The sequence below is a fragment of the Aspergillus candidus genome, assembly GCF_002847045.1.
Source record: "Aspergillus candidus strain CBS 102.13 unplaced genomic scaffold BDW47scaffold_49, whole genome shotgun sequence".
Classification (NCBI taxonomy): Eukaryota; Fungi; Ascomycota; class Eurotiomycetes; order Eurotiales; family Aspergillaceae; genus Aspergillus; species Aspergillus candidus.
Genome location: NW_020194054.1, coordinates 37,896 through 49,963, shown reverse-complemented (window position 1 = coordinate 49,963; position 12,068 = coordinate 37,896). Strand labels below are relative to the sequence as shown.

General features: G+C 51.2%; 4 protein-coding genes across 4 annotated transcripts; 1 reads left to right on the top strand and 3 right to left on the bottom strand.

Moving 5' to 3' along the window:
• Nucleotides 1–3,558: 3,558 nt before the first annotated feature.
• BDW47DRAFT_133571 (arabinan endo-1,5-alpha-L-arabinosidase) lies at nt 3,559–4,833 on the bottom strand (the record flags this gene model as incomplete). Its single annotated transcript, XM_024817869.1, has 4 exons — nt 3,559–3,765; nt 3,824–3,909; nt 4,007–4,483; nt 4,555–4,833. The coding sequence occupies 4 exons, from the start codon at nt 4,831–4,833 to the stop codon at nt 3,630–3,632; spliced, it is 978 nt and encodes a 325-aa protein (XP_024669242.1). The 3' UTR covers nt 3,559–3,629.
• A 416-nt stretch (nt 4,834–5,249) lies between these two features.
• Nucleotides 5,250–7,496, bottom strand: BDW47DRAFT_133568 (putative copper amine oxidase; the record flags this gene model as incomplete). The annotated part of the gene is made up of 3 exons (XM_024817868.1): nt 7,163–7,496; nt 5,479–7,026; nt 5,250–5,397 (listed from the first exon to the last, which is right to left on the bottom strand). The coding sequence occupies exons 1-3, from the start codon at nt 7,489–7,491 to the stop codon at nt 5,250–5,252; spliced, it is 2,025 nt and encodes a 674-aa protein (XP_024669241.1). The 5' UTR covers nt 7,492–7,496.
• Nucleotides 7,497–7,827: 331 nt separating this feature from the next.
• Nucleotides 7,828–10,004, bottom strand: BDW47DRAFT_64364 (glycosyltransferase family 31 protein). The gene is made up of 2 exons (XM_024819512.1): nt 8,487–10,004; nt 7,828–8,370 (listed from the first exon to the last, which is right to left on the bottom strand). Exons 1-2 carry the CDS (start codon nt 9,573–9,575, stop codon nt 8,002–8,004), a joined length of 1,458 nt encoding a protein of 485 aa, XP_024669240.1. The 5' UTR covers nt 9,576–10,004; the 3' UTR covers nt 7,828–8,001.
• A 1,487-nt stretch (nt 10,005–11,491) lies between these two features.
• On the top strand, nt 11,492–11,958 carry BDW47DRAFT_128296 (uncharacterized protein; the record flags this gene model as incomplete). Its single annotated transcript, XM_024816830.1, has 2 exons — nt 11,492–11,580; nt 11,706–11,958. 2 exons carry the CDS (start codon nt 11,492–11,494, stop codon nt 11,956–11,958), a joined length of 342 nt encoding a protein of 113 aa, XP_024669239.1.
• Between the last annotated feature and the right edge of the window lie 110 nt (nt 11,959–12,068).

The following is a 12,068-nucleotide window of genomic DNA, read 5'->3' as shown; positions in this document are numbered from 1 at the left end:
GTTAATCTGGATGCAGTAAGTAGCGTGGCCCTCTTATTGGTAGATGCAGTGCTTATTCTTAGCTTGCCCGGGGGGGGTTAAGATAGGCGAGGTGCAGCTATCACTTTGACGGTTTATCTGCTTGTCGGGCGGTTGTCACATGAACTGTGCTTTTTGGGCAGCTCTGAACACGCCTCTTCTTTCTATGGAAGGGGTCAGTATTGTATCAGCAGATGTCTTTCTTGCTGTGTTGTACAGAGACGAGCTAGCGCTGACGGCGTACTGACCCGCAAGTACGCCACATGCTGCTGTTGGCTTTGATTTAAACAAGCTGTCAATGCTGCATGACTTGTATGATGTAACAGATATTGATCTGGCGGTGTTGTCTAGAACGACTGTCTAAACAACACTCATATGAAACTGGTGTTAAATGGTGAAGATTCACATGACCGTGGAGGAAACACCTTGTTTAATGGGTTATATCTCTAGTCAATTGTCGTCTTCCCCACTGCCTTTTTTAAATCTCGCTTTCATCACTTTTGCATTACGTCGCTATAGACAAAATGCGATAGTAACAGTTATAACTTGGCCAACTGGTGCCTGTTAGGGATACCTGTCAGTTCAAGAGCTCGGATAGTAAGTCGCCAAATTCTGGATCATCCAGGAATTTTCCGGTACAACTACTGCTCCCAAAAAAACCAAAAACTCACGCGGCGGCGAAAAATTTCAATCACCAGCTGAGGCATGTTACGACAGTTGCGCAAGGGCTCTAAACCGAATGGTGCATACACTAGTTGTCATGTCCGGCAAGGCTTTGGATTTGCATAGTGATACCGCCATCATTCCGGTCTTTGGTTTCCCACATTAGTATGCAGATCATTCTCTTCAAGCAGATCAGAGTTGAGATTGACCAGATTGACTACTTTTGGCAAAATCCACAGTTACAACGATCTGATTCATAATATCAACAGTGGATGAAATCTGCAGAACCTGTAGGGAAAAGGATATATTATGTCGCAAGGAGTACCACTCGGCTACAAAAGATATCTAAACACTTCTGAGCTCTGTGGATACCCCCTCATACACTATATTATATTGCGACATATCAACACTGATCAAGGAGCCGTGCAAATGACCTCTGACAATGGCCGCCTCCACGAAAACCACCCAGACCTGGTCCAGTCCAGTCAGCCGAGTCTGTTATTATAACCAACTAACAGATGTAAATCTCAACTAGAAGTACAAATCGTGAACCTTAAACAAAAAGCCCTCCAGCACGCGTCCACTAAGGGCGACCAGGAAGAACACTTCCATGTCCCAACCACTAATCACAAACAGTAATGATCGAATGCAGCGGAATTCGTGCAGCCCTTATTGCAGGTAATGACCCAGGACAATTTACTAGACTCGCCGCATTGGAAGAGACTGTTATGCCGGGTTTCATTATCAAGAGGCTGATCAGCTTCCTCCAGGGCCTCGTTAATGGAATCGTCGTAGTCACCTGTGCTCGATCATTAATGGGTTATTGATCTTCTCTATTCATAATCATGCAGCAAAGACATACCCAATTCCCACAGTGTCTCAGCACAGTAGTAAGCCTTATCTTCGCAGGGGTCAGCTGCCACCAAGGAGCTGAAGATGGCCAGGGCGGCGAAGGTGAACGTTTTGGTGTTGATCATTGTGATAGTCAGATTGGATTCGTTGATTGTTTTGTAAGGAAGAGCTGTTTTGAAACCGGGATGAATTCAACTGGTTCGGAACCGATGATGAGATTGAATCAAGCGAGGAGGACGGGCTCTTTATACTTTTATTTCCATGGACCAGCAACTCCCTACCAGAGATCAAGTGAACTCGCAGACTCTGAGGCTAAAGGAATGAAGATCAGCAGAGAAGAGACACCAACTACGACTCAAAGAATGAGAATACACAGCCTACTCCGCTACAGGTGATTTTGCAATTACCTGATGAAGATCATGGCAACCTGGAAGGATGGTTGAACGGTGATTCTACCACTTGGAGTTATCTTCACGACGGAAACATTCCAGTGTTCCAAGGCCAAGGTATGTGTGGCTATGTATTGGGATGCATGCTAGGGTCATCAAGCCCAATTACCTATTATATTCTACCACAACATGTTGAGTGAAAAGTACAAGCGTAAGAACCCCCGTCGAATAAAGCAAAGATCAGCATCGGCTTATTATAAGGCTGCGATAGTGGATCTTGCTTGGCACGGAACAGCACACATGGATTACCATTGGAAAACAATCATAAACTCATCTATCAGGCTGTGCAAGCATAGGAGTTACTAGATTAGGCATTTGCTGTTGGTACATCTTTAACCCCAGCTCCTACTATGTACTATGTACACAGATGTCCTACTAGTTCATTGATGAAATCACTTTCTTATTGTGAAACTGAAGTCAGATGGCAATTAGAAAGGCTAGAAGAAAAGGAATAAGCACGTTTTTAGTTCTAAAGTCGAATATGTTTCAACAAGGCAACGCTATGCATATGCAGCTACTCACTCCTCTGCTCTGCCACTCCTCGGTAATCTGCTTAGTTTCTGAGTAAAAAGTAACAAGGGATGAGCACTAAACAAAAAGGCGAAGCGTAGAAAGGCAGAAATCTGTGATTATAACAAGTATCAATTAAGTACACAAGTATAGAAAAGCTTCGTTCTTAGCACGAACCGGAAGGAAAGAACAAAAAGAACCAGCCTAGGTAGTTCTGAAATCAGACAGCAGCCTCAGAAACATCACAACCCATATTTTGATCTCATTCGCTGATACCAAAATACCAAAGCGCTAAACTCCATGCTATCACTGACCGGAAACCGCCTCGAATACCTCCCCACAGACACCACCCGCCCCGACTCCGCCATATCCAGCCCATGTGACTGCACCGAGTCAGTTGGCCACACGGGACTAATGATGCTGTAAATCGGGTGGTTTGACGCGGTTGAGCTGCTTGTCACGGCCTTGTCTTTCCTACCCCCGGCGCTGCTGTTCTTATGTTGTCAGGGGAGGGGTTGACGTCGTTCTCGCGGGCACACTGAAGATCAATAATCCAGGCACACACCCCATATCCGAGATGCTCTGGAACAGCAGCAAGTAGATCAAGTTGCTTTTTTTTGCATTATAGAAATAGGTGCCAGTCAATGACTATATCCGGTCATCCGTAGTTGCAGGTATAACTACTGATTGTGGTGGACGTTGATAGAGCATTAGTATGCCAAGAAGGGGTGAAAGACTAACAGAGATGGGACGTTTCTTCATCAAGTGAATTTCTTGATACCATGAAATCAGATAATAGCCAAGGATGTGGGTCTATATAACATCACACCAGTTGACAGTACCTCGACAGCAGGTTATGTTAGCTACTTGGTCGCGTGAAAGTCAGACAAATATTGAGGAGTAAGGACCTGCTGTATTGCCATTTGTTTCTCAGTAGTAATGGGCAGTATCCAAAGAGAATAGTATAATTAGGGTCAATTTCTCGATGCAAGTATGCAAGAGAATAAAATGGATAGATGCTTGCATAATGTTTCCTATCAAACACCCCGTCCACAATGCACGTGACTGCAACTACCATCAACCATCTGAACAATGCTTTGTCTTCTCGAATAGACAGAAAAAAAGAAGAAGATAACACTACAGAACAGGCCATCCACTCGAAAAGTCCAACGCATTCCACCCAAACAGCTTCTGTCCGTCCGCGTACCCAATATCCGTATCCACGTAGTGATAGTACATGATGGGGCCGAGGGTTGGATCATCGTAGACACCACTGCTCAATTAGCTTAGCAGTAAGAACATAGAAAGGGGATGTGAGATAAAAAACGTACAGTCCGCCTGGTCCATAGACTGTATCATGACTTTCGAGGACGACTGTCCCGCCGCCTTCTGTGCAGGGGATGCCGTCGCTGTCGACCTGTCCACCCAGTCATTGCATTAGTATCAGTTCATCAACAGCAGCCACTCTGATACAGTCGACCAAAAAGGGGGAAGAAAATGGAAAGAAAACATACAAACCCCCCATCCACCTTCTCCGACCTACAAACCTTAACCTTATACTCCTGCCCAGCCGGCGGCATCGCCCCATCATACCCACAACAAACGCCCCACATAAAAAACAAATAATTCCAGTCCCCAAACTTGAACAAGAACGGCCCTTCCAGGGGATGCGTACCCTCAGGCTCAAACGCAACATTATACGGCTCGCCTGCGGACAATGTGGCATCCGCATTCATAGGAACCTGGAAGAGGTCTGTCCAGAAGGACCCGAAGGTCATGTAGGGGGTTTGGCCGTCGATCAACAGGTTGGCGTCGATGGCGTTGTAGGGTGAGCCTTCGCTGGAGGAGACGCCTGTTGCGCCGTGGTCTGTCCATGACCCTGGGTCCATTGAGGGGGAGGTGGCTAGGCCGATTGCTGAGGCTTGCGTGCCGAATGTGCTGACTGTGTAGTAAAGGTGGTAGGCATCGTTGACAAGGGCTATATCCGGGGCCTGTTTCTTAGTAAGTACGATGTTTATCGAGTATAGAGACAGGGGAAGGAGTGAGGGAGGAAAGGCCAAACCCATAAATCATCCCTCCCTTCTAAATCAATGATTGACCCGTCGGGAAGAACACTCCCGAGCGCCGTCCACGGCCCCTCTACGGCTGGGGCACTCGCATACGAGATCTTGTTGCCCGTTGAAAAGCGGAAATAGGTGCCGTCTTCGCGGCGGATAAGAGCTGGGTCGTGGACGTTGCAGGGGCCGGTGCAGGCGCCGGGGGCGGGGTATGCATTTACCGGGAGGATGGAGGGGATGAGGAGACAAGAGAGTTGGAGAAGGGTGGGGATGAAGGAGAGCATGGTGATCGGCTTGTGATCGACTTGAGTATTGGGGGTTTGGTTAGGGCTGTAGATCTTGCGGCTAGAATATGGAGGTTATATATACAGAGACATAATTGTGGAGATGGTATTTATACTGTTGCAGGGATAGATGATCCGTATCGTATTTAGATTAAACCCACGCAAGAAGATAATCCACCAACAGGAGAAGCCCTAACATATATCTCTCATTTTATATAAACATACCTCCGTAGTAAAACGACCAATGTCGGAGGATCACCCCGAAACAATACCATCCGAGAATAAATTAACCCCACAAGCATCCCGTGAGTTACTAACTACAATTAATATACGTAAGATATCTACTCCATAATGTCAGAGACAATCCACCAATCGGAAACACACCGTGCCAAATGCATATCATTTATATTAAAAAACTAGAGATGTGCCGGCTTGCAGCAACTGCCTCCCCCACCTCCACCCACTACCACCGACGATCCGTTTCGATCCGACGGGACGTCCAATGCGGGGTTCTCCGTGAAGAAGTCCGATGGGCGGATGGAGAGCTGGAAGGTTTCAACGGGCCTGATTTGTTAGTTTCATCCAAGAAAAAAATGTATAGGAGGGGAGCACGCAAGGAGAACAATGAGGAAAACAAAAACATACATCACAGGCCAATCTTCCACTCGTGGATTATGGGTAATCCCGAAACAGCTCCACACTACAACATCGGCATCCTCGACGACATCACCGCGCTTGACAGCGTCCGCCACGCCGTCAGCCTCCACCTGGCTCTGCAGCGTGTACCGCCCACCCGCGTAGAATTCATGGTCGCGGTACCCGGTAACCCACACGTGGTGCTGAGCGAACTGCGCACGCTGGGCCTGGATGGACCGCGGATCAGCGAGCAGCGTCTGCGTAGCCAGAGGGGTGAACTTGTAGGCGACAGGATTCTGGGAGATAGGGTTGCGCTTGTGGGGGTTGATCATCTTGACGACGCGGTTGAGGTGCGGCGCTGCGTCGAGGGCGGCGGCTCGGGGGACAGGCGTCGACTGCACACGGTAGAGGTTTCCGTGGGGGTTCGTGGCGGGGTTGAGGGGTACAGGGTGCGACTCTTCTATGTGGACAGAGTTGCGCGCGCCGTCGATGGCGGGATCCATGCGCACGCAGAAGAGATGTTGGTGGTTTTGCGCGAGCACGCCGCCTGACACCACGGTGCCGTAGTCTGAGGTTTTATTGGCGTCGATGTTGACTACATTGAGGATGCCAGTTGCGCGCGCTTCGACGGTGATGCCGCCTGCTTGGTCGAACTTGTACGCGAAGACATACTCGTAGTTAGCTAGTGTGATGATGAACTGCACGACGAGCTCGCGGTTGCGTGTGACGACCGCGCGGCCAGTCCGCCAGTTCGAGTGTTTCCACCCGATACCGCCGTCCTGCTCGTGCAGGCAGATGGCGTTAGGGAGTTTCTGGGGTCGACCGTCAGGTCCAGTCGCCATGGCATCAAAGTACTTGATTACGCCGAGACAGTCGCAACCGATGGAGAGGTTGTTGGCCATGTTGCCGCCGCCGCCGTCGCCGAAGTCAAACGCCTGTTTGCGGTGGAAGGGAGGCCGGGGGTCCGCGTAGGGGACGGTCATCTCGCTGATCGCGAGGCGGTACATGACGCTGCGCCCGTCGTACCATACATCGTGGATGGTGGCGCCCTCGCGGGGGTTGAAAGCGACGCGGAAGCGCCACTTCTGCCATTCGACGAGGGACTCGTCTGTGACGCGAAAGGATGGGCCATCGGGCTGGACTACGTTGAGCGGTTTGAGGTCCTTGCGCGTGCCCTGCGGGAGGAGCTCCGGCACGTAGTCTGAGGACTTGCAGTGGCCGATGATGTCGCGGGAGAACGTCTGCGCATCGAGCGCCTCGCCTTTGCCTCCTGTCGCGGGACGGTCGACGCGGATAATCTCCGAGGTCAACGCGTCTATGACGGGGATGACGGGCAGCGGAAAAGAATAGAAGTTGGCATCGGGGTTGTTCTTGGTGGTGTCGCGGGCGAAGCACAGCCCTTGGAAGAAGCGGCGGTTGGGGTCAGCGTGGTCGCGGCCTCCATAAGGCCAGGGTTCGATGACGACTTCGAAACCGGCGGGGAGGTCGAAGTCGGATAGGGCTTGTTGGAAGAGAGGAGAGGCGAAACATTTTTCGACTAGGACGTCGAACTCATTTCTAAGGTACTTGGTCAGCGTTCACTGAATGGGCATATGCTTCGAACGACTACACCGAAATATTGAACGGCTTCTTGGGGGGCTTGATACGACTGACATCCAACTGATATTGGATATAAAGTTGAGAAGAAACCTACAATGTCAGCGCAGCATGATGCTGCTTCGCCACCACCTCATGGTGCGTCCGCCGACGCGACCCAACATCAACGACCGACTCCTCATACGACGGGATGCGGTCCCCCCCAATGACATCATACTGGCACAAGGCTTGACGTGGTGGACGGGGCGTCGTCGGACTCAAGCGGCCTGCATGCTCGAGGGCTAGGAACTCCTGCAGCTGGTCTTTCGGCGGTTCCCAGAGATAGATCTCCCGGAAGTCGATGACTGTGCTTGGATGGGCGGCGAGGACGACCTCGCGTGCGATGTTGGTCTCCTCTTCAGAGAGGATGGCGAGGGGGTGAGGCATTGTCTCTTGTTTGTTCGTACGAGTTGTAGATGTAAATATGCTGTCGGATTGTGGGAATACGACACAGAAATCATCTATATATATAGATGCTTATCTACACGTGCGGGGTTGGAATGATTCCCGCCGTGCCTGAATCCTCGGGCGTAAGTTGGACATTTTCGGCTGGACTTGCTCGATTGGGCCAGACGCGGAATGATTCCATGGTCACGGTGATTGGCCTCAGGATGACAGGATCTATCAGGGTTGACGGATGGGATCATTATAAGATAAAAGAAAATCGACACAATCCATTGTCATGTTGTGTAACTAGTCCAGCCAAGACAATTGTTCTATCCAAATCAAGGCAATATATGCAAGAATATGTGCAACTCGTGATGTAAATACAGGGTATGTATCCAACGCCCCAACATTATAATAAAAAGAAAAAGAAAAAGAAAAAGAAAAAGGAAAAGGAAAAGAAAACAGATAGTCATTCATACCATCCACATCGTACCATAAATCAAATAAATATTAGAATATCCTCGTAATACTGGGCTTCACCCAGCGCGGTCGTTTGCAATCCGCGTTCAGTTCTTCTTGTAACTGCTTCAACTTCCCCACGTCCCATCCGGCCGACAGACGCGCTGTCGTTCCGAGTAACTTCTTGGACGAGCCTAACCGCATCGTCCGGATGAAGATGCAGTGGCCGGTTGAGTCGTACGTGTAGCCTTTACAGTCGGGGTGGTCGTGGCAGGCGGTCCCGCAGGCCTCAAAGGATGTGTGACCGGGGGACTCGGGAGGTTCCTGCCACCCGCCGAAGTCGCCGTTGTCCCAGTCGGTGCGGTGGTCGAATGTGCCGAGTTTGGTGTATTCGTAGAGATCGGAGTAGAGCAGGGGTTCCTACAGGATTAGCATGGTTTCACCGACATATGTGCACAGAAGGAGAGAAAAAGGGACAACAGACAAGAAACAAAGCAAAAAGGAAGAAAAGGGAGGGAAAAAAAAACAAAACATACCGATCGGTCTCGACTGTTCTCCCACTGCATGAACCCGTACATGTCAGCCGGCAGCGTCTTGTGCATGGTGATGACTGGCTGGCACCAATACGCGCCATCAAAAGGAACACCATGAAGCGGGTGTGGCTGAAACATGGGCCACAACCCGGACAAGCGCACGCCCTTCTCGAACAGCACCCAGCCCAGCACGGAGTCGCCGCAACAGTCCTCCTTAATGATCTGCTCGAACTGCACACTCAGCGACGGTTGGATGAGGTCCCCCATCGCGCCCGTAGTTCGCTCCACTGCCTTGTCGATGGCGCCCGCCGACAGAACGATGCCCGCACCGCCATACGCAAACCAGGTGACCTCGCCGTCGCCGGTAACGCGACCGGGCGATGGCGATCCAAAGTAAAGCGGCCGATCCGGGTTGAATTGATCCAGGAGGCGGAAGAGGTTGTCCCAGACGACGTAGGTGTCGGACTCGAGGAAGATGAACCACTGCGCGGTGGGGTTGACGTCGTAGGCGCGCTCGACCATGGGGAGGAACTTGAAGCGGTCCAGGTTCCACCCTTTCTGGGTATCGGCCATGGAGGCCGGGTCGCCGCGCTTGGCGGCCTCGTAGGCGTCGAAGTCGGTGGTGTTTACGCGGAAGGAGGGAGGTAGGGTCGCGAGGATGTCGTGCACGCGGTGGCCGCGCAATTCGCCCTCGCGGTCGGAGACGATCAGGAGGTTCTTGATGCAGCGGGTGACGGTCTCGATCTGCGGGTTGAGGCGGTCGGCGGGCTCGGAGGCGCCCATCTTCAAGACGACCTGGACGCGCGAGAGGACTTCGGTGGGGAAGGAATCGCAGAGGTGGTCATCTGGGTTCTCGTCGCTGGCGCCGGCGCCGGGGGGAGTCCGTGGCGCGGGCGCAAACCGCGTGAAGGTCTCCCATTCCCAAAAGTCAGGAGGTGGCGGGCCGTCGTTTCCGGGCGCGACATGGTGGTAGAGATCGGAGGGGAGGAGGGAGGAGCCGCTGAGGCCCAAGTGGAGGAATGTGGTGGTGACGGTGAAGCCGCACAGCAGGATGAGGGCCGTAATCCAGCGTCGCGACAGCCGGATGGCCATATCGAGGGGAGAGAGTATCAATCGCCAGTGTATACAAATACAAACAAGAATCACAATCAATCAAGCCAATAAAATACAATAAAGTAAAATAAAGACCAGAATAGAATGAGGAGTCGGGAGGGGCGGAGAATCTGCGGTCACGGGGCCAGTACCGACGGTGGAGCAACTGGCGAGTTTAAAACGTCATCCCAGCCAATATATCCAGCGCATTCAGTTGTCCTCGTGGTGATGTCTCTCCTGGAAGCTGGACAATAAAGATGATCTTCTGACAGCTGCAACATGAGTTTTAAGGACAGTTTGGAATCAGGCGAGTTGTTATTCCAGACGATATTAGGGGCTCCAGCCTCGCAGGGAAACGGGGGGGTTGCCGTGTGGGTCCTGGCGCCGCATTCCAGTCCCTTCGGTTGACGGTCTCCACTACAGCAACACCTCAGTTATTTTCCGATACTTCATGGGGTATCAAGGACTTGCCATGGTCAATGAGAACTCCATACAAAATCCATACCAACTCCCTGCTATGTCTATTTGCGAACTATGTCACAAAGAAGACAAGAAGAAACAAGGAAATAGACAACAGTGAAGAATGAAGAATCAACAAGAAGGAAGTGATCGACATCTGACAGCGCCACCACAATTCACCAGCCAGTCACGCTTCTCCTGCGGGCCTGGAATCCAAGGAATGCTTGGAGGAGCAGCCTGACTCTAACACAACCCAACACCATGTCACGATTAACATTCTCGGAGTTGAAAGCTGTCTGTTTGATAGGTGCATATGTCACTATCAGATTCTAGACCAAATGCCATTATGACCACGACCTCATCTGTGAGAAAGCAGCAAATGAACCCATATTCAATACCGGATCAATTGCTGAACCATGCCAAGCCAGATTAGTATCAAGATGGTTAGTCGGCGCAAGATACAACATCTAGTGCTTATCCACAGCCTCACCGTCAGATTAAACATCCACCATCATTTTTCAGCCAGAGGTCACTATATATACCCTATGACCCAAGCAGCATCGAGAATGGTGGTGCCGTTGATATGCCTAGGCTGAATCGACAGGCATGCAAATTACACTGTGCTAGAATTCTGCCCCGTTTTATTCTATTACCTAAGCAGTGTCGATAATACATCATATTGGAATCGAGCATAGAGTATTTCGAGCATTATCAATGTTCCTGATGTGGGAGGCGGTCTACCTCACCTGGTGACCGGGCTATTGTAATCTCCACACGTGTATGTACTGCCTGTTGAAAAGAATCTCCATCTATCTATCTATCTATCTAGAAATCCAAGTCCAATAATACACGGTTCTATCCGTGATAGTAGCCTAGCTGAATGAATGAAATATGATCGGAGTCATCATGGGAACAATACTTGTAGCGGCCCTCTTCGAGAGACCATTACTTCCGCATTAGATACTATGCCGGCTGGCCCCAACCGAATCCCAGCCTCTTGTGGGGACATCTCCATACCATCAATGAGATCTCGAAGCGAGGCGATCCACGACGACACTTCGGAGCAGTAGCCCTCGCTGGGAGTAGACGATTGATACCATCCGACTGACGGACAGTAGACTAAGTTCTGGCGGATATCAGAAAGACTCTGGGCAGCCCACCCCCATTCCTCCTCGATCTCCGTCCATTTGACCCGCCGCTGGGGTCATCTATGACCATGAGCTTGCGGAGCAACTGACGAGAAGCTCCCAGAGACACCAGTACGGGCTCGGAAAAGCACCGGCCATTGCCATTGCCCAGTCGGCTCCCGTCTCAGGACAGCGGTCCATGTTTATTGCTGAAGTATGACCGTTTGCTCTGCCTCATGAACACGAATTAAGACCACCAGGGACCCGAATGGAAGAGACTGCGAAGGGGCTTCAATCCCGAAGTTTCGCCCCAGCAACCTCATGACCACAATGCCGGCGATCATGGACCGGACATGGCGGTTCGTGGAGAACATCGAGGCGCTCACCATCAGTCGCGAGGAGGTGCATCTGCATGATCTGTGCGTCAAAACCTAATGTTTGACAATCAGTAGGATCTCGCCCTCCCTCGCAATAGTGTCCAAGTCGGTCGACCCATTGTCGTATTTTAGACGCGGTTGCGATGGATCTTGACCTTCGCGCGCAGATCCAAGGCCAGCAGAACGAAATCGTGTCTCTTTGGCCTGCTGACGGCGGCGTACCGAAGAGGTAGCGGCCTGCAAACCTTCTTGACCAGCCCTAGAGAGATTTTCCACCGGCGAGACCTAGCCCATCGGCTCCACCATCATCTGGACGCGGTGGTCGAGCAGAGGTTCCACGGAAAGAAGCAGGCCGCGGGCAAAGGCAGCGAAAAGAAATGCGCCCCATCGCGCACAGGCCTCCCCCTCAGTCTGGAATAATTGGAGCATCTGACCCCCGACATTGTTGCCGAGACCCGGGACCAGCTCAAGACATTCCTCTTTGCCAGGTATCTTACAACCAGCAACCTCCTCCAGTGGTCTTTCTACGA